The sequence below is a fragment of the Schistocerca gregaria genome, chromosome 6, assembly GCF_023897955.1.
Source record: "Schistocerca gregaria isolate iqSchGreg1 chromosome 6, iqSchGreg1.2, whole genome shotgun sequence".
In the NCBI taxonomy this organism is placed as follows: Eukaryota; Metazoa; Arthropoda; class Insecta; order Orthoptera; family Acrididae; genus Schistocerca; species Schistocerca gregaria.
In genome coordinates this window covers 463,755,744-463,777,273 of record NC_064925.1, presented here as the reverse complement: position 1 = coordinate 463,777,273, position 21,530 = coordinate 463,755,744, and the positions used below count along the sequence as shown (strand labels likewise).

The 21,530-nt window shown below is 38.5% G+C and overlaps 2 protein-coding genes across 4 annotated transcripts in view; one reads left to right on the top strand and one right to left on the bottom strand.

The window, feature by feature from the left end:
- The window catches only part of LOC126278081 (WD repeat-containing and planar cell polarity effector protein fritz), a 61,592-nt gene extending 58,110 nt beyond the window's left edge, over positions 1-3,482 (top strand). Inside the window, exon 13 of the mRNA XM_049977919.1 lies at positions 82-3,482. Within this exon, the coding sequence (XP_049833876.1) occupies positions 82-146 (65 nt within the window). The 3' untranslated portion in view covers positions 147-3,482. The remainder of the gene's footprint in view (positions 1-81) is intronic.
- On the bottom strand, positions 3,391-21,443 carry LOC126278082 (39S ribosomal protein L48, mitochondrial). Of its 3 annotated transcripts, XM_049977921.1 has the most exons (6): positions 21,367-21,443; positions 21,220-21,282; positions 10,487-10,594; positions 6,334-6,467; positions 6,157-6,259; positions 3,391-3,676 (listed from the first exon to the last, which is right to left on the bottom strand). In XM_049977921.1, the coding sequence occupies exons 2-6, from the start codon at positions 21,241-21,243 to the stop codon at positions 3,488-3,490; spliced, it is 558 nt and encodes a 185-aa protein (XP_049833878.1). In that variant the 5' UTR covers positions 21,244-21,282; positions 21,367-21,443; the 3' UTR covers positions 3,391-3,487. The 3 variants fall into 3 exon arrangements, with proteins under 3 accessions (XP_049833878.1, XP_049833877.1, XP_049833879.1); XM_049977920.1 differs by having other exon boundaries at positions 21,220-21,440; XM_049977922.1 differs by lacking the exons at positions 21,220-21,282; positions 21,367-21,443 and having other exon boundaries at positions 10,467-10,539.
- Positions 21,444-21,530: the final 87 nt, after the last annotated feature.

The following is a 21,530-nucleotide window of genomic DNA, read 5'->3' as shown; positions in this document are numbered from 1 at the left end:
AGCATGTTTCTGATTACAAACAGATTAACACTATATTTTATGTGGTTTAAAATTTTATACACATTTTAAATTGTTTTACAGATATATCTGAGGAAGAGGACAATGGAAATGGCACCATAAAAGTTGTCCATTTTGGTGTTGTATAAGAAAAAAAAAAACCCCTCTTGTTTGGATTTTCAGGCCAACAGTTCAAGTGCCTTACCAGTGTGCAGTTGTAGCCAAGTGGCTTTATGATGTGCCTTACTCATCTGTGTGCCAAAGTAAATGTTTCATTTATTCAGTATTTTGCACAATATATTTATAGAAATGATTTTTATTTATCCCTTCTCACTGCATTTTCCAAATAATGTGAATATGCTGTTCTTGGTGATATTATCAATGCTCTAGGTACTGTGGATAACCACTCACTTCTCTTGTTGTGGTATTAATTCACTAAATGTACATCTAGTATACACCTGACAAGTACTGTGTTTATTCTGTGCGGAGTATACCTTTACAAATGGACTGATAGATCTAATGTAGGAGCCTTACAGCCCAGGGATGAACAAGTTATTTGTTTTTGCATATTACTGATGCATATCTGTTGTGAGATGTTATAACTCTGGTACTTACCAATGCCAACATTTATTGATGTGAATCCCAGAGGTCCAATTTTAACCTCCACATATCTACTGAAAATAACTCGTGTCAACTGTGGATAATTTCTATCTGAACTGCAGAGTTTGGAGTACTTTAAAGAAAATATGTCTGTAGTGCACTTTGATTAATCGTTATACTCGTTGAAAATACTTCCCTCATTTTATCCCTACTGTATGGAGCAAATATTGCTTCTCTTTCCTACTGTTTTTAACTGAAAGCATTAAAAAATGCTGTCTAAATTTAATATTTATACTTGGACAGAAGCTATTAACCCTTTCGTGTTGCTCATTCACTGTGGACGAGCACCAGTCCCGCCCGGCCCTGGCCCACTGCACAGCGCATTTTTCGCGCTCCCCGCCTTTACTCTGCCGTGCTTTCATACTCATAGTGTTATTGCAGTTATTGGACTGTATACTAGATATTTGTTTGGGAAAATATTTATTCAAATCACACGTTTTTGATATTCATTTTGAATAAAAACAGTTTTCTTGGAGTTTTCAGATAAATGGCATAATTTTTTCTTACGTTCTATAAGATCTGTGTTTTGATTCAGCTCTGGTGGGGTGGGTGCTTTATTATTTGAAACATAAATTGAATAGTGTTTTTGTTTTCACTACTTCAATAATATTTATTTATAATTGGTTTGCATTACATTCCAGTAGGATTACATTATGAGAATATCATTGCACTGCGTTACATTTCAAGAGTCTTTTGTGTATGGTAAATCATACAGCAGGGAAAGGCGCATAGTGTCGTATTGCATTCCTTACAACACATTTCAGTCTGCTTCCGCTTCTTGTGCACTCTGCAGACAAGCAAGTTCTGTAGCTGCTCCAATCGTCAGGTAGGTGAGGCCCTGCTCCCAGTCTCAAGGGACATGCTGATAGTTTTCCTCTGCTGGTTCTTCTTTTTTCTACTTTATATTTTTCCAGGATTCCCTGTATGACTACCATTTGAAAGTTGGCATAGCTAATGTTCGTTACAAGTTTCTTATATAAGAAGTAAGCATTGAAAATGGACATGTGCACGATGTGAATAAACAGTTTGTGATATCATTTAGTGGATTTTCTTATGCTTTCTAAGGTCTTTAGTACTGTGCCACTTTTATTCTCAGATCCCATTGATTTAATGTAGTCTAATACTACTGAATGTTTCAATTGCTTCTAGCGTGTTGGACGATCCATCTTCAATGTTTCGAACATTTCTGCAGAGTGGACTGTCGAAGGCATACATACATCTTTTTTGTCACGCCATTTTAGTGCCAACAGAAATTCCGATGCAGAATGGAAAGTAAGCCCTCCATCCTTTAGTTTCTCAGGAATATTAGACATACCTTTTCTTGTCTGCCTGACTGTACCACAAGCATTAGTTGCCCGGTCAGACAACCACCAGAACAGGGCAGGACTCGTATACCAATTGTCACAGTACAGGGTGTGTCCCTTCTGTAAATATGGCTCTACCAATGTAGCTACAACATTTCCTGAGGTACCAAGGTCATAGTTTTCAATACCTGTGTGTCAGCCACAGTAGACAATAAAATCTAAAATATAATTTTTGTGAACATCGCGCAGATAACAAATATGTTTATCCCAAAATGGCTACGTTTAGCAGGTATTACTGCTTGACTTTTAGCCTGCCTTTAAATAATAGGAAACTTTCGTCTATGCATAACTTTCCATAAAGATAAAAATTTTCCTTATATTGTTTTCTAAAGTGGTAAGTTACTGGCCATAGCTTGTTCAAATAGTTATTGTCGTGAGGCTTTCCATTATTGGCGAAATGTAAAAACTGCACTCCATACTCCTTGGATCCTTTCTGGAACACGACCAGCAGCCACCATTTGAGAAAAGTATCTGTTAGTTTCCTTGCACAAAATGTTTTGTGATATCCATGTTAAAGAACAACTGAAAGAAACTGAGCTACTGTCATTGTTTATGATACCTTTCAGTCCAGAAGTAGCTGCGTCGAACGCGCGTGTTTCTTCAGATTCAAGTTGTCATTTTTGTCTTGTTCAGCAATTCTGATGCCTCTTCATCTATCTCATTGTTTGTAGTTTCATCTTCCATGCACAAATCCAAGTCTGGTGATGTCAATGGAACAGCTGGGGTAGCATGTGTACCGGATGTAGAAGGCCTATAATTGGTGTTTCATGTTCATCGTTAGATTTTGACGATGATTCGCTTTCATCTTCAAAGTCACTACCCAGTATATCGCTTATCTGCTATATTACTTCTAGTAGAAACTAACGTCACTTCAGATTAAAAATAAGGTGGGAAATGAGCAGTCCAACTCAAGCGAAACCAATGTTTTGAAACTGCCACACAGTTACTCTATTGTTAACTAAGGACTTTGAACAAAGCCACTAGATGGTGCATTGGTCAAACTTCACACAAGTTGAGCATAGTGAAGTGGAGAAATATGATGCTACAGCAGTCCACCAGCTGAGTGACTCTTGACTTCTGTAGTTCACAGGAGTGAAAGGGTTAAAGGATGTGGCAGTCCACTGTACCTGATCATTGTGCAAAAGCTTCCAGAAACAAAAAAAAAGATCAGTTCAGTCTGTGGTAACAGAGCATAATTCTGTTTAAGTCTATGATACTTGTATAGATGGCTCATAATTGGAATGATTGAGGTAGTGTGAATGACACTAATGGCAGAAACAGCATATTCCTTAAACTGAAAAGAGAACATGTAGTTCTGAAAGTGTTGTGTTTCAGTTTGGATTACTTAATGTATCTAAAAGAGAAAAAGTAATTTTTTTAAAATGTATATTTTTACAAAAAACTTATATTTTTTACAACTTTATAAATTTTGTACATACATTAAAAGTGAATACCTCATTCTGTTATTATTTCTTTCTTGGTCCCCCAAGAGCTTCTAATTGGCTTTTCAACTCAAGTAATTCTTGATCTGGTACATAACGAATTTCTTCATGTTCTGGCGAATGCTCATGAACACTGAGATTGACTCCCTCTGGTAATGTAGCTCTCAGGATATTAAGAAGAACTGCCAGTGTAGTAGAAGGTACATCGACTATCTGTAAAAGTAGTGCAGTCGTTGGAAATATAGTACACTGCAGTCGTTGGAAATATAGTACACTGTAAACAATGGCAAAGATTTGTTACTTTTAAAAAAAGAAAAAGTTTAAATTGGGTTACTTTTTTCCACTTTCTGAAAAAATGTCACAAATGCTCTCTTGGGCAGCAAAGTGTCATTCTTTGTTTTTATGTATTTGTGTTTTGATGCATGGGAAGACACATGTTGTAGTTTAAGCTATGTTTATAATTAAGTAAAATGCAAATATTACAATAGAAAAAAAATTGTTTTGCAACCACATTTCGCTTTCCTTGTTAGCGTCTATGACCGATTTTCAGAGGAACTGGGGAAAAACACAGCTAAAACTAATCTTCGTTGTTCGTTTTTTTATTTGGTTTTCAATGAATGAAACAATTAATTGCTAAAATTATAAAAAATTTTAAAACCAGGATTGTGCAAAATTAATTGCAAGGGCTTTTCTTTTCTTTATGGCCGTGGTAGAAGCAGGAAATAGATGGGCAAAGTTTACGCGAAAGTTACAAATGCCTGACCTAAGATATATTTGATTGCCCTAGCGATAATAATTTGACTAATTCTTTGAGGTTAGCAGTCTTTTGGAATATTGACTGTAGGGATTAAAGGTCTTTACAACCTTAATACTATTTTTAATAGGTTTTCAAACTTTATCAATTAAAATTATTGCCTACAAAACAGCAAACTAAGGATCTGATGTCTAAACTTTGAAAAGGGATATGTACAAATAGGAAGAATGAAACTCTATATCCCTTACGTAAAACTATTTCTAAAACTAGTTCATTTAAGAAATTGATATATCTTTCAGAAAATGCATACTGGACATATGATGAGTGTTCATATACAATACAAATAGAATCAACTACTAAGTTGTTTTGGATATTGTTTTCTAAAGCTTTGTGTAGTAATTCTTCCACACAAACGCTAATTGTTACCTAAACAGTAAATGGTTTCCTTGTTTTACCGCTCATTGACCACTTTTACGGAGCTGCGCTTCCTATGTTATTTTGTTTACATTGGATCTGACCGCAGGACAGTCTCAGGCAGAGCAGTGCTGTGCAGTCTCACTCACTCCACCACTAACTCTCTCGCTCCTATGCCAACATTAGCAACACAGGGTCACGTACGGACGCTGAACCACACTGCCTTGCGCCCATGGGGCATTCGGGCACAGCTGCTGCTCCCAATTCTTGGATGAGCCTGTTCTAGTATGTGTTAGTTTGTTGTTTCTGTGGATTATTTGTTGTTTTTTTTCATTTTAGTTGTTTTCTGGAGACTTCTTTTATTTTCACCACTAATGTTGCTCTTTCCCTTCCCCTTAGATGTGGTTTATTGTCTGTCAAAGTACTGATTAAATTTTGCCCAGGTGAGCCATTCTTGCCTTTCAATCTTGACTACTCATTCTCAAAACATAGTTTACAGCGGCATTTAACTGTGTAATGGACTGACTACTGACACGGTGGCAGTAATTTGCACAAGAAACTTAAAAATTGCAGGAACCTATCTTGGGCCTCTTTCCATACATCACTTAGCTGCCCACGATAGTTTTGACATTTGCAGTATAACATCCACCAGGCACTAACAGTGTTGCAGAGGGAATGAAGCATGTTAAACTCTCTCTTAACTTTTTATTTTCAGTTCACACCACTAAAAAAAACACTTCCAAAGTGTTAACAATTTAGTCAATCAAATAATCTGACAACAAAATGTCATCCTCTCCATAAGCACTCTTTCACCTAATTTTGCATAAAAGCGGCAATTGAACTCTCATTCTGTGCTTTGTGCAAATGTCTTGTAAAGGTTATGCCTGAGAAAATATTTGTGTAAACCAAAAGCCAATAAAATGAGGACAAGCAAGTAACCACCCACCTATACATCCAACATGCACTATATGTATGGACACACAGTAAGATTAGTAATTCATAGCTTTTGGATCGTACGCCTGCACACCACTGAGGTTCAGGGTACTAAGAAGAAACTGCTAAGTACTAGTGCAAGAAAGTACGAATGTGCTGTCTGTACTAATTGCCATTGACAGTACTCAGAATTTTGCCTGCAAGGTAAGTACTAACCGGCCATTCTGCTTCTTTGTAATCTGATAGTATTCATAAGTGTTATAAAGTAAGGTGATCATTAACTCAAAAGTCGATTTCAACTTGTCATTTTTCACATGCAGAAATTGTTGCCAAAAGTGAAAAAAGTGAGCAACAGGAAAAAAATCTAAGAACCAACTGGAGATTGAACCTTGAACATTTGAATTACCAGTCTGATACTACCCAATCAGCCAACAACCCACCAGATCCAAAAGTAAAATTTTATGTGATTGACAATATGTATTTTGATTGCATTTCATAACTTACACGCATAATACCATGTAAAATAACACAGTGTAAAAGCTAAGTTGTTATTTATAACACCATGTGCTCACGAAATGTAAAACCTTGTTACCTGTACATTTCTCTCGTAAATGGATAGTTTATATTCTGAATCAACAACAGTGCTCTGGGGTTTGAATCGCTGCACTGTCTGTGTCTGAGCTGGCAAAGCCCACCTGGAAGAAACAGACTCAATTTAGATTTAGTTTTAGATGTCAGTTATCTGCATGGCATTAGAAGTATTACTTACCCATCTTCTACTTCTATGTTCAAATTTTCTGAGAGATTGTGAATAAATTTTTGATAGTGTTCCAAAACAGGATAATCATAGCCTTTTATCTGAATGTTTATAGCATCATAAACTGGAATTTTTGGTTTTAAGGCCTGAAATATTTAATGTTTGACATTATACAATTTCTTTTCACAAGTACAAAATCTAACTTATATGCAGTTTTTTTTATATTTGAAGCTTGACTTGACACGTTTACATGCTGATGACTTTGCTACCAATTCTAAAAGCTAACTTCATCAGTAATTATTGTATTTTTAGGGTGATTTTGTGGTGAAAAACCCACGCATGTAATTTCCTTTCTTTCCTTGTGATTGAGTGAGTGAGTGAGTGAGTGAGAGAGAGAGAGAGAGAGAGAGAGAGAGAGAGATCACCTCTCTGAAAGATTATGTGAATCAGAAACTAGAAGTCCCTAATTTTTGTAACAACGTAGAACTCATCATATATAGAAAAAGTGTAATGGAAGTGCACCTTCTCCGCATGCTGATGTCAGGGACTAAATATTTGCAATCAAATTCAGCAAAATGTTTATGTTCCAGATTTTGGACATTCAGCTGAAAGGGAACTTATTGCACCCATCTGTTGGGCAAATATGTGTTATCCGATAATTAAGGGTAGCAATGTAGAGAAAAAATTTTATGCTCTAAAGTAAGGTAACAAGATTCTGTGGACAAATTATAAATGATGTACTCTATAAGCTACACAAAATCTCAGTGCATGTGCAGATACAGTGACTTATTTAAAAGTGAGTTATGTTAACTTGTGTTTGGTCAAACTGATAAAGGATCACTATCAACTTATTTAAAGGGTGCAACTGATTATTTAGTTGAGATCTGGCAAATGCATGTCAGTTGTAGTTAAAGCTGAAAGACGATATACACTGCAGTTTGGATAATATGTTCCAAGAAGAAGAATAATAGACTGCAAATACCCACACTGTTTTAATGGCACCACTCTGAGAATGTTGGGAAAACAGATGTAACTACTACTACTCTTGCTATCCAGGGGAACTGTTAGATGGAAGTTAATAACAACTTGTACATCCGTGAGGAGGGGCACATGAAGCCTAGTGCAATTTTCACAATCGTATCCTGAGGAAAGATCTATCAGAAAATCTTGTGAATTTCTGGTCACAAGCCAATGAATATGTCCAAACCTTCCATTCAGTATCCATCTGGTGTTGAAACTGAAGGCATCAGAGGGAAAGCGGAAATTTAAAAATGTATTCACACACAGGAGCCCCAATTTCCGACAAACTGCAGAACTCACAAATGAGATATATTGACTTTAGCACCCCCAGTATTGAAAAACAATGATGACTATTTAAAGTGAACAAGGCACCAGCCCTGACAGAATTCCAGTTAGATTTTACATTGAATACACCACATAATCAGCTCCTTTCCCAGCTCATATTTATCGAGAATCTCTCGCGCAGAAAATAGCCGCATGTGACAGGAAAAGAATGCTGGTCAGCCCTGTTTACAAAAAAAAGTAAAAGATTGGGTGCACAAAATTACAGAGCAATATCACAGACACCTGTATGCTGCAACATCCTAGGGAGATACTATAAACATTATGATGTTCCTGGAGGAAAACAAACATCTCTCAGATACTCAGTGTGGATTCGAGAAAAATCAGTCTTGTGAAACACGGCTTGCTTTATTCATACCTGTTGCAAACAACAGATGCATATGAATGGGCAGATTCGGTCTTCTAGAATTCTGAAAGGTGTATAACAGTGTACCACACCGTTCACTACTAACCAAGTTATGATCACATGAATCAGTCTGCTATAATGAATGGCAAATGTTCAATTGAGCTGCACAGAAGTGTGATAGGACATAAACTATTTATCTAACACGGTCCCGCTGTGTTGTCTGAGGCGCCTTCTCACGGTTTGCGCGGCTCCTCCAGTTGGATGGTTTGAGTACTTCCTCGGGCATGGATGTGCGTGTTGTCCTTAGTGTAAGTTAGTTTAAGTAGTATGTAAGGCTAGGGACCAATGACTTCAGCAGTTTGGTCCCATAGGAACTTAACACAAACTGAGAGAGAGAGAGATCTGCAGCAGTATAAGATGTTAAACAAAGGTGATATTATGTACAGGAAAGTATTGTGATTGGGCAACTGCAAGGAACTTCAACAAAATTTCAATTTGGTGTAATGAATGGCAGTGCCCTTTAAATGTTGGTAAATGATAGTGGCTGAATACAAGGTTAGTGGTGGACATCTTGAACACGTGTCATCCATATAAATATTTTGTGGTAACACAAAGAAGCAAGATGACACGAGATGAAAAATAACAATAACAGTATTCAATTATTCAGTGAAATACAGAGGAGCAACCACGTCTGTGTAGTCTGGTGGTCATATACTGCTGTGCACTGCTACAATGAACTGCTGATGTTTTTATAGTGATGCCCAACTGTTGGCAGCACTTGCACATGAAGAAAGGACTGAACATTAACAAAAGAGTTCATCAGGTTTCCATTGGGGAAAAAAATACTTCTGTTGCAGTTAAAACAGAATAAAAGTTCCAATGCGTACACAATTGCTGCCAGAGGGTCTGAAAGGGTTAAGTTCTTCCACTCAGTGTTGAAGTTTATCTGCACTACAGGAAACAATACAGGATAACCAGTTTAAATTTCTGCTTTGCATCTTGTGCCTGTCCCCAATGAATTATTTATAAGTGTGACATCTGCAAAGTTTTGCAGTTCTTAATAGGCAGGAAAAATAAACAGCCATGGATGTGTTCAAAACTAACATTATCTCAAACATGTGCCTAGGAAAACAAAATGAATATTCAACTGACAATGTTGTGAAGGCTAATTCACTTAGGTTACTTGTTTAAATAAAATAGAAAGAAACTTCCACATGGGAAAAATATATTAAAAACAAAGATTCCCAGACTTACCAAGCGGGAAAGCGCCGGTAGACAGGCACAATAAAATAACACACAAACACACACACAAAATTTCAAGCTTTCACAACCGGTGGTTGCTTCGTCAGGAAAGAGGGAAGGAAAAGGAAAGATGAAAGGATGTGGGTTTTTAGGGAGAGGGTAAGGAGTCATTCCAATCCCGGGAGTGGAAAGACTTACCTTAGGGGGAAAAAGGATAAGTATATACTCGCGCGCGCACGCGCACACACACACACACACACACACACACACAAACACACACACACACACACACATCCATCCATACATATACAGTCACAAGCAGACATTTTAAAGGCAAAGAGTTTGGGCAGAGATGTCAGTCGAGGCGGAAGTGCAGAGGCAAAGATGATGTTGAATGACACGTGAGGTATGAGTGGCGGCAACTTGAAATTAGCGGAGACTGAGGCCTGGTGGATAACGGGAAGAGAGGATATATTGAAGGGCAAGTTCCCATCTCCGGAGTTCGGATAGGTTGGTGTTGGTGGGAAGTATCCAGGTAACCCGGACGGTGTAACACTGTGCCAAGATGTGATGGCCGTGCACCAAGGCATGTTTAGCCACAGGGTGATCCTCATTACCAACAAACACTGTCTGCCTGTGTCCATTCATGCGAATGGACAGTTTGTTGCTGGTCATTCCCACATAGAAAGCGTCACAGTGTAGGCAGGTCAGTTGGTAAATCACGTGGGTGCTTTCACAATTGGCTCTGCCTTTGATCGTGTACACCTTCCGGGTTACAGGACTGGAGTAGTCCTAAAATCCTGCCCCGAAATGAGATCCATCCTTCATGAAATCCGCCCCACTACGCAAAGAGTGTCTTTCCGCCATCCACCTAACCGTCATAACCTCTTGGTTCATCCGTATGAAATCCCCAAACCACCTTACCTACCTTCTGGCTCCTACCCTTGTAACTGCCCCCGGTGTAAAACCTGTCCTATGCACCCTCCCACCACCACCTACTCCAGTCCTGTAACCCGGAAGGTGTACACGATCAAAGGCAGAGCCAATTGTGAAAGCACCCACGTGATGCTTAATCTTAGTTAAAATATTCTCTTCACAAAGTTTTAATTTCTTGTCATCAACACAAGAAAAGAACGTGTAGGACACTTTTACTTATAATTTTCTCAAATTTATTAACAAGAAAATAACTATTTACGGCAAAGCATTTCATCTAACATCTAAGTAATCCGGTTCATATATGCTGTAATTCCGGACTCTTCCTCTCTGATTCTGTGCCAACGAGAACTTCTGCAAACAGTCATTAAGGTGAAATGATCTTGTGACCTGCAAAAGAAGCAATACCTATATAGAGCTACTCCCAATATACAATTCATCATCAATATTGCAAAAAAAGGTCAGGCACCATACAGTTTTGAATTACATGTTTGTTTGCAGTATTTATCCCATTTCATTCTAATTTTTTGTGGATTACCTAGAAATCTAAATTCTGTGACAGACCATTTGCAAAAGGCAAGTTATCAATTTCCTTACTCATGGATCAACACTACAGCAAGTCAAAGAAAGTTTCCTTGTCATCAAAATAAATATATATATTTTTAGTTTCAGCATCTAAATGGGCTGCCATACACATGTCACTTATCTTGTACAGTTTTCACCATTCATCAGGTACAAAAAAGCACTTGTGGACAGAGCATTTTGAGTTGACATTTCAAAAACATTTACAAAGACATCTTCTTTTACCAGGAGATAAGTTCCTCTACATGACTCCTGAAATCACTCAAGTGGCATTGTATAATTGGAGTTGTAGGATCACCACCACCTATCGTGTTTCTCTCGTTCCATTACAACAGGGCACCGGAGGTAACGGCAGTTGTCTTTGCTGGTAATGCAAGTATTATAATTAAGCCTAAACAAGTAACTTCAACACTTGAAAATGTAAATAACTTGCCTCACAGTCTATCCTTTTCATAATATTGTCATTATTCCATCCTGAATTTTCCACTGTTTGAAAATGTAAATAACATTTTCTTGAAAATTGATAATGGGTTCTCTGCAAATGGTCTGTCACTGAATTTAGGTAAAGCACAAAGCATGCAATTCAGTACTGCACAGGGTCTCTGGCCACACCTCTAAAAATAATAAACAAGTGTAAATCAATATATGAAACAGAATATTCTGATTTATTTAATTGATAAGAACCTTAGTGTGAAGTCAAATTGATACAGATGTTCTTAAATGTCTAAGTTAAACAACGTCTGCATTACATATAATATAGTTTGGAGATGAAAATGTCAAAGTTGACTTTCCTTTTTTCATAAACTAATGACATATAGCATCATATTCTGGGCTAACTTGTCATTGAGGAAAAACTGTGTGTTGCACAGTGATGTGTAATAAGAATAATGTGTGGTGTCACCTCTAGAGGATGTAATTGACAACTCTATAAACAGTTAACACAGCACATTCACCGTTGATTTACTCCTCTATGATGTTTGTTAGCAACAACAAGCCACAGTGTAGAAACAACAGTAACATTGATAAATACAATACTAGAAGATGAAATGATTCAAATTATCTGTAACTCAGCATTAATGTAGCACAGAAAGTAACGAGATCTTTCATCATCTACCCAGTGGTGCAAAGAATTTAAAAGATACTGTTGATCACTGGAAAGGGAGGAGAGGGGGCACACAACTTACGAAATCATGCAAATGGTCAGCTTGCTGCCATATTTTTCATGGAGAAAGTGTAACATAATTGTAAAACAGACTCATTCCATGTCATAGCAAGTTGTGACAATTATGATCCACAGAACACACAAATAACTTAACTACAAAGAAAAATCGGTGTAAGAGGACTCCTGGCAATTGCAGTGGACTGGGTGTGGCTGCTGCATGCACCTACCTCAATCAGTCACTTAAAGTGATTTTGTAAATGTCTATGGCAATGTCTCAGTATTGCCAGAGCTCCATAGATGGTTACTGTTTTCACTTGCAGCCCTTGGTGCTTGCTTTGGACTTGAAAGCTGGCAACAGCACTTCAAGCAGTCAGGGATAATCTTATGCTGAGTCAACAATAGTTGGGAATGAGTTAACAGATTCTCCACTACAAATTATGCAAGCACGAATTTGATCAGCATCTCTGAATAATTAAGAAGTTTGAGCAGTGGCTCAACATGGAAGCTTGGAAACTATTATCACTAGTGGGACCCTTTGCCATTTTACTCTTGAAAGTGTTAATGTTGCATTCCCATGTGATCTCACCACAGAGGGCACAAACCAGGATAGCTGGAAAAGCACAAGTACCTTCTGCTGCATCAGATAACATTCAAATTTTGTTGAATGGTTTTAGGTGGTCCCTAGTGGTTCCAACCTGTACATGAGAGCATTGCACTCCAAAGGGTTGCAACCACATTCAATAGGGGTGCAGCCCCACATTGTCTTCAAGAAGGGTCAAGACGTGAGGGAGTCAGCAATGTCACAGGTTGTCAAGAGCTCCTCCCTCTTGGTTACTGTACTGCAATCTGTTGTTTTCAGTAACGAAATGAGCGGGAATCAATGCCTCGGGGAAAGGGTGGTTTCATTGACATTGTTTATGACATCCACTGGGGCCTTTTCATGTTGGTCAGATTCTGAGTGATGGTGTGTCTGAAATGTTTTCCTTGGTCAGCCATAACAAAATCACACAATTTCAATGTCGGTGGCGAGATTCTGACTTCCATAGCAGAGGTGTCAAAAGAAGGGATGAAATGTAGGTAAGAGGGCTATGATGACCTTCTCACATATGTGGCACACCCAAGGTGCCATTGAGTAGAATTGTCACGAAATTCGGTTCCAATGGACATCACTAACCCACCTTATGCCCCCCATGGCGTTCTTAGCTGTAGCCTTTTTCTCGCACTCTTACTGTTCAAAGTGTAGCCAAGTCCAAGTGTGACACTGCAGGGTGCCACACTTTTTTACCTTTACATAGGAATTTTCTAGGCACATCTGATCCTGATTTTAAACTTATGTACAGGGTGATTCAAAAAGAATACCACAACTTTAAGAATTTAAAACTCTGCAACGACAAAAGGCAGAGCTAAGCACTATCTGTCAGCGAATTAAGGGAGCTATAAAGTTTCATTTAGTTGTACATTTGTTCGCTTGAGGCGCTGTTGACTAGGCGTCAGCGTCAGTTGATGCTAAGATGGCGACCGCTCATCAGAAAGCTTTTTTGTGTTATTGAGTACGGCAGAAGTGAATCGACGACAGTTGTTCAGCGTGCATTTCGAACGAAGTATGGTGTTAAACCTCCTGATAGGTGGTGTATTAAACGTTGGTATAAACAGTTTACAGAGAATGGGTGTTTGTGCAAAGGGAAAAGTTCTGAACGGCCAAGAACGAGTGATGAAAATGTAGCACGCATCCAGCAAGCATTTATTCGCAGACCAGGAAAATTGACTCGCAGAGCTAGCAGAGAGCTGCAAATTCCACAATCAACTGTATGGAGAGTCCTACGAAAAAGTTTAGTTATGAAACCTTATCGTCTGAAATTGGTTCAAGCACTGTCTGCAGCTGATAAGATTAAGAGAATCGATTTCTGTGATTTTATCCTTGCTCAAATGGAAACATGAATTTTTCGTTTCAAAGATTGTGTTTAGTGATGAAGCAACTTTCCACACTAACGGGAAAGTCAACCGTCACAATGTCTGTATATGGGGCACTGAGAATCTGCGGGAAACAACTCACTATGAACGTGACTCGCCTAAGGTGAACGTTTTCTGTGCCATTTCAGCCAATAAAGTTTTTGGCCCCTTTTTCTTCGAAGGTGTTACTGTAACTGGGCTACAGTATCTGGAGATGTTACAGAACTGGCTGTTCCTTCAGCTCGAACAAGAAGCAGGATGGAGCGCCACCACATTGGCACTTATCTGTCCGTAACTACCTGAACGTCAACTAGCCGAGGCGATGGATCGGCCGCCAGGCAGCCCCTGACAGAGCACTTCATCACTGGCCTCCAAGAAGCCCTGACCTTACCCCCTGTGATTTTTTCTTATGGGAGTATGTTAAGGATATGGTGTTTCGGCCACCTCTCCCAGCCACCATTGATGATTTGAAACAAGAAATAACAGCAGCTATCCAAACTGTTACGCCTGATATGCTACAGAGAGTGTGGAACGAGTTGGAGTATCGGGTTGATATTGCTCAAGTGTCTGGACGGGGCCATATTGAACATCTCTGAACTTGTTTTTGAGTGAAAAAAAACCTTTTTAAATACTCTTTGTAATGATGTATAACAGAAGGTTATATTATGTTTCTTTCATTAAATACACATTTTTAAAGTTGTGGTATTCTTTTTGAATCACCCTGTATATCCGTGTTGTCCCCCCCCCCCCCTTTTTTTTGGCTTGTGTTTATCATGCAGCTACTGAGGTTGAGTGGATGCAAACATGAAAAATATGGTCACTACTGTTTCACAGAATGAGGTACAGGCAATTCTTTATATTTTAGTCTAGGAGCAAACAAAATATTGTCTGCAGGTTTCTACTAAGATCAGTCTATTAGCTAAAGCAACAATGGAAGCACCTACAAACTGCACCCAGATGTTAGCAGCATCAGACTTACTCATTAACAGAAATTATAAGATTGTTATAATGTAAAATTCAGCTACTCACAGAGATCTACTGTGGGCTGTAATTATCATATGCCAGCAAAACTTGGTAGATATACTACTGTGTTAATGCAGAACCAATTTAGATGGAAAAAAATTAGTTCCAATTTTGGCCACCAGATGCAAATCTGGTGCTGTGAAAGAAGAAAGGCATATTGAAATGTTTCCGTATTTAATGGACTAAGAACAGAATATGGGCAAAAACGTCAAACACGTGAGAAAGACATAATGTTTATTTTATTATTAATTGCCACTTACACAATTTGTTCAATATGAGCACCAGAGAAGTTGATGAGATGATGCATCCATAAAACAATGTGATCAGCAGTTGCTCTCAGTTCTAGTGGAATCTGAGTAATTCTGGCCTTCAGATCAGGTAGAGACTGAACATATCCCTGGTGAACGTGTTCTTTTAGATACCCCCCAGTCAAGATCATGTGATCTTGCAGGCCACTCATCTGGGAAACCTCTGGAGATAACATGTTTGTGGAAGGTTGCATTAAGCAAATCTTTCACTGAGCAAACGACATGGAAGTGTTGTCACATCTTGCCTGAGGAAAGATGTTTCCACACAGTTGTGTTCTTCCAAAGCAGGAATCACATCCTATACACGGTGATTTTGATAATGTACCGATGCTGCGGTACAGCTGACAGACCCTCTGGGTGTGCTCTCTTCAAAGAACAACCAACCAAGAATAAAAAGCACTTGTGATGGGAATAAAAGATGATTATGTATCCATACAACACAGTAACATAAAGCGAATGCAATAGCTCTTTGTGCACAACAGATGGTTTAATGGTACCCTGAATTTGTGTATTCACTGCACCCTGTAATGTAAAATGTGCTTCATCTCTCCACAGAATAATGCCCGTCCACATGCCATCAACTTCAGTCTGTGCCAGAAACCAAAGAGCAAATTCAGAACATTGCTGCGTATCGTGATGTTTTAGTTGCTGCACCATCTGGATCTTGTTTGGGTACCTGTGTAGAACAGACTGCAAAACTTTCTGTAATGTTGACCTTGGGATGTTAATTCTCATGGAACTGCACTATCCGCAGGCATATGTCGCATGATCAGTTAAAGCAACAGTAACCACATCAATAACTTCCATTAGGATAGGACGCTTCCTCTTCCAGGTGCCACACCAAAGTCACCCGTATTTCCAAATCTCATCATCATCTTGTATAAACCACTTAATGACACTGAGCCTCTCCTTGGACCTTTCAGACAGTGATACTCTATGCAGCACTGTAATTGCTGCTGTTCGCGAATAGCAGTTTCACTAACAGCACATGATAGTTCTTCTCGACAGCCATACTGTTCACTTGTGTCATGGCTTGTCAAATGACAGCGTGTATGTTGTACTGTCATACAAACACAGTACAGCACCAGATTTGCACCTGGTGGTCAAAACGGGAACTATTTTTTCCCCCGTATAAATCAGTTCTGCATTAATGCGTTAGCAGACCTACCAAGTTTCACTGTCATAAGAAGAGGCCACAATGGACCTTTGTGAGTAGCTACACTTTAATACTAACCACCTGATTCCTGAAGAACAAGCTTAGTCATTATACTGGTAAATGTCCACATATTCACAAATCTGTGGATGTTGTGGAACATTTCAACAGTCAGAGGCTAAAGAATCCCACCATTCTTGTTAGTTCTGATGTCATGTCTCTTTTTACCAGAGTTCAGTTACATAAATCCTTGAAGCTTATTGCACAGATATGTAACTTTGAGGCCTGCATGCATGCAAGTCATACTCTGCCGTACTTTCTTTTCGATGGGGCTTATTAGCTCAGCACTGCTGGCACTTGGAACATGGAACACTTCAAGGAGGATGCCCTGAAACAGGTCAATGGAAACCGATTTGTTTCTTTCATTACGTTGACTACAATTTTGTATTGTGGCCACATGGAAGAGGCAAGCTGGATGAATTCCTTAGACACCACAACTCTAAATATCGGAACATCAACTTTGGCATGGAAATCTAAGTGGACGGAGTGCTTCCCTTTCTGTATGTCTTGATGAAGAGGAGAATTGACGATACATTTGGGCACACCGTATGTCGTAGAAGATGTGCACCAACTTGTTCTTACACACAGACAGCTAGGACCACACAGTGCTGAGGAACAGAGGCCTCAAACCAAGGGAATACAGGGCCCAGAACCTCTCAGATATGGAGAGTCTCTCCTGAGGACAGTTTTCCATAAGAATGGCTTCACAGGATGGCAGATTCAGTGAGCCATCCATTAACAGTACAACTGGCATAAATGTAAAGTTGAAGAAGGCTGTAGCTGCTGCAATTGCTCCAAGACAGACTTTTTCCACCCAGCGTCAAAACACGAGACCTACTTGTAGAGTCATGGGCAGCCTCATAATATGGAAATCTAATGCTTACTAAATATCCTGTCAACAAAGCATGGCATACATACCATCAGAGATGGCTACAGTTAATATCAATGGCATACCGGACTACTGTGCCCAACAAGTTCACAGTTGCACAGCACTTTCTACATGAAATGAGTTACAGCAGCACTAAGATTCTCACACAGATGGCAAAATAACACAACTGTATCACTGTGGAATCCACCAAGATAGAAAAAGGTGACCAGCTGATAAATTGTGACTGTAGCCTTAATAAGGCATTGGAACTTGCACTTGATGATGGCAACATGGTTGTTGGCCAAAATATTGTGGCCACTGGACACTTAGACCCAGTCATACAACATAGAATTATTTTATTATTACAATAATATAAGTAAGAAATAGATTGCCACTAACCGTAAAGATGACATTAAGCTGCAGACAGGCACAATGAAAAGACACTTACACAATAGCTTTCAGCCACAGCCTTCATCAGAAAAGGAAACACTCTCTCTCTCTCTCTCTCTCACACACACACACACACACACACACACACACACACACACACACACACACACACACATCAATTCACACAAGCAAGCACACCTCACACATACAGGACTGGCAGTTCCCGAGCTGTAGTGTGAGATGGCGTTCATATGTGCGTCAGACGTGCGTGCTTGCTTGTGTGAATGTGTATGTTTGTTTTTCCTTATCTAACAAAGGCTGGATGAAGGCTGTAGTGTATATGTCTTTTCATTGTGCCTGTTCGAATCTTAATGTGTCATCTTTACAGTAAGTAGCAATCTATCTTTTCCTTTGTATTGTTGACATCCCAGCTTTGAGTTTGCATTGTTTTATTACTACAATTTTAGCTATATATTATGTTCCTGGTTTGGAATAAGGAAGATGAACACAGTTTATAACTAAAAGAAAAATAGTCATGCTGAATGCTGCAGTGAGAGATTGCAGTTATTTTTCTATTTACTAAGCATGTATGTTCAACAAAAATGTTGAATAGTTTGCTTGTCTGGTCCCACTAGACTGTAATAAAACTCCCAAAAGTGATATGAATAATTCTGACTGATCACACTCTTTTTATGTGGCACATATGATATTGTCACTCTTGCCCAAAAAATATATTACTGCAGTGATTTTTATCCCTTGCACTCTAACAAGAGATTTCAAGTTCCATGTCACATAATGAAAATTTATGTTTATTATAAGCACAATATTTAGAAGCATCAATCTGAAGAAGATCCTTTACCTGTTCATGTTCCAACACAATGATTTGTGCAAGAACAAACTACCCAAAATCATTGGGTCTCTTCTCGTCATACATATGTAAAGGTTGGCTATGTCAAATAAAATATTATAGACTTAAGAATGCTGTAGATCAAAGCTAAACCAACACAACTTGAATATGAGGGTTTAAAACAGTGGTGTTCAACCTATTAGTTTGCTTGGGCCACTTTCGGAAAAAAATCAAGTATTTCTGGACTGCACGTTATAGACTAAGAAAAAGAAAGGATTGAGTGGAGAAAGTGGCAGGAATTTCAAAATAAAAATATTCAATTTCTTGTATGTTTACATAACATGATTTTATTAATTTTTTTCTTTCTTTTACCGATTGTTTGTTAGATGCTTATTTTTTGGAGCACATGCAGCCTGCACCTACAGTTTTAATTTACTCATTAGTAACTAGCTACTCTTATCAGTTTGTTTTTAACTCTCTGCAATTAAGGTTGCAATATATGAAGTCTTCATGGGTTGTCAGTTGTGTAGCATCGTCGTCTCGTAGTAACGTTTTGACGGAATGCGTCTCCATCATCTTCGCCTGAAAGTGATGGAGACACATTCCATCAAAACGTTACTACGAGACGACGATGCTACTCGGCTGACAACCCGTGAAGACTTCATATATGAAATTCACCGAGAAAGCCTGCACTCATGTATAAGGTTGCAATAGACTGGATTTTTCTTTCAATTTCTACCTCCTCTCAATTTATGGTAATGGACAAATTTCTTGAGACACTTCAGTATGGGTATAGAAATGACATTTCTTAAATATGTCTGTCCAGTAAGTAGCGGATAGATGAAAGAACGATTCAGACAATTTGCACCATTCCATGTGGTATGCAAGGGAACTTCAAGAGGAAACCGCTGCCAGCTAAAAACAGCATTTTCGAATTTTATGGACATATTTCTTTGTCCTGTATTGTTTCCATACTCTTTTCTGCAGATTGCATGTAGAAGGAGAAAAAATGTTGAGTCTGACAGTGTACCCTTTTGAAATCATGGCTGTGGTGACAGACTCACGTATAGTGTAGCTTCAGGTCCAGGTTAAGTTGGTCACTGACAATTTTGTTATGAGTTGGCAAAAGCAATGCATGTGAATACAAAATAAAGGTTGTGGAAACAGCGTACACTAGCTTCTACATTTATTCCATATTTAATGCAGTTTTCATTGTAAGTAACTAAAACTACAAAGTTCTTAGCTATGAAGGCTGTATTAAATAAGAAACAAATCACTGATAATTTTGATGAATATTTTGTACATACATCATTCATCCTGTGGTTACTCAGCTGCAAGTAATTCACATAAAAGTGTCTTCACTGGGGAATACTATCTAAAGAGTAATTTCTTCAACAGAATAATGCACAGATGACTGCTTCACGGTCACTGTTTACTTCTGCTGAAACTTCTGATATGGCAGGCCATGACTGACTTATAAAAGTATTTTGTCCCAACTTGCATCAGGTGCCTTCAGGTAAAAAAAACTAGAGATTTCACTCTACCACAGATGGGGATAAAATGTTAGAAAATAATTTTGTACATCAATCCTGATCTTCAGCCCAGATGTTTTAATAAAGTTTTACAACAGAAGTGAATGACAATAAGAAAACTGGCAGCTACACGGCCTCATATTCTCTCTCTGTATTTGCATTCTTTATAATTCTGGTACTTCTCCCTTCCTCTGCACGTAAATTTCACAATGAGTGGTTACCGGGCAGTTCTTGCATTCACTATTGTATTCCATATGCACTGAAGCATAACAACAGTACTCTGAAAATTGAATCTGAAACGTCAGTCCACTATTGCTTCTGACTCTCAAGTTCCAAAACCCAAAGGTACTATCATATTTTGTAGTCTCAGCTAAGGAATAATACACAGCATTGTAATGATGTAATTGACTTAAGTCTTAGAAGTCATGGTGCATCAAATAAATAATGTGTCCTGACTCCCAGAAAGCCTATTGCCAGTGTTCTATACTTCAATGATAATTCTACTCATTTAAATATATAAAAAGGAATAAAATAAGCTTGGCATTGGTTATTTGAATGTTCCTTGGATAATATTTGTGACATGTCACTAGGAACCATAATAGGTCAGTTTTACAATCACAATACACTGGCAACATGATGACCAAGGTAATTTTATTATTAAAATTCTTTACATACTGGGTATGTGGACGGACATTATTATGGCTAAATACCTCACTTCTTTCAAGGCCAAACTAAGGGTGATAGATGGACGGAGTAAATAATTTCTCCTTATAGGATTAGATTTACTGTTGCTACTGTTATTTTGGCTAGACTGACAGTGCATCTGCCTGTGAAACTGGCTGTAGTGACAGACATACTTGTAGCGTAGTCCGTGGGGGGATTGATTGTAGACGACAAACTTAATGAGAATAAATGTACGACGAGCATATTGTCAATCGAGACCGCCTGTATAAACACCTGTCGCATTACGTTCTAGAGTGGACACCAGACATTATCACTAAGAAGCATATATAAACTACGATGGAACCGCACACAGAGGCATAAAAAAAGTCTACTCCAAATAAATTTGTCTAAATTCCAAAAAATTATTAGCTAAAACTGTGAAGTGTTTGCATTATTAAAGAAAAGCAATGTACTTACACTTCTTTGCAAGAGGCGCAACATTGTTTAAGACGATTGTGAATGCTCAATAAGTATGTAAGCCTTTAAAAGAAAAAGAACTTCGATTACTCAGTATTACGTGCCATACAACAGCACTGTATTCCTCACAACCCGCACATTATTTACTTTCTAGCTCGGAAGTCGGAACCAAGCCAATAACATTCGACTGTAAAACGTAAACAACTGCAACAATCGATAACAATGTATCGAAAAGCGCACTCGCGACAAACAGCTGTCCTTATCGACTAACTGTCTCGTAGTATCGAATGTACAGTTCCGTATGGAAGCAT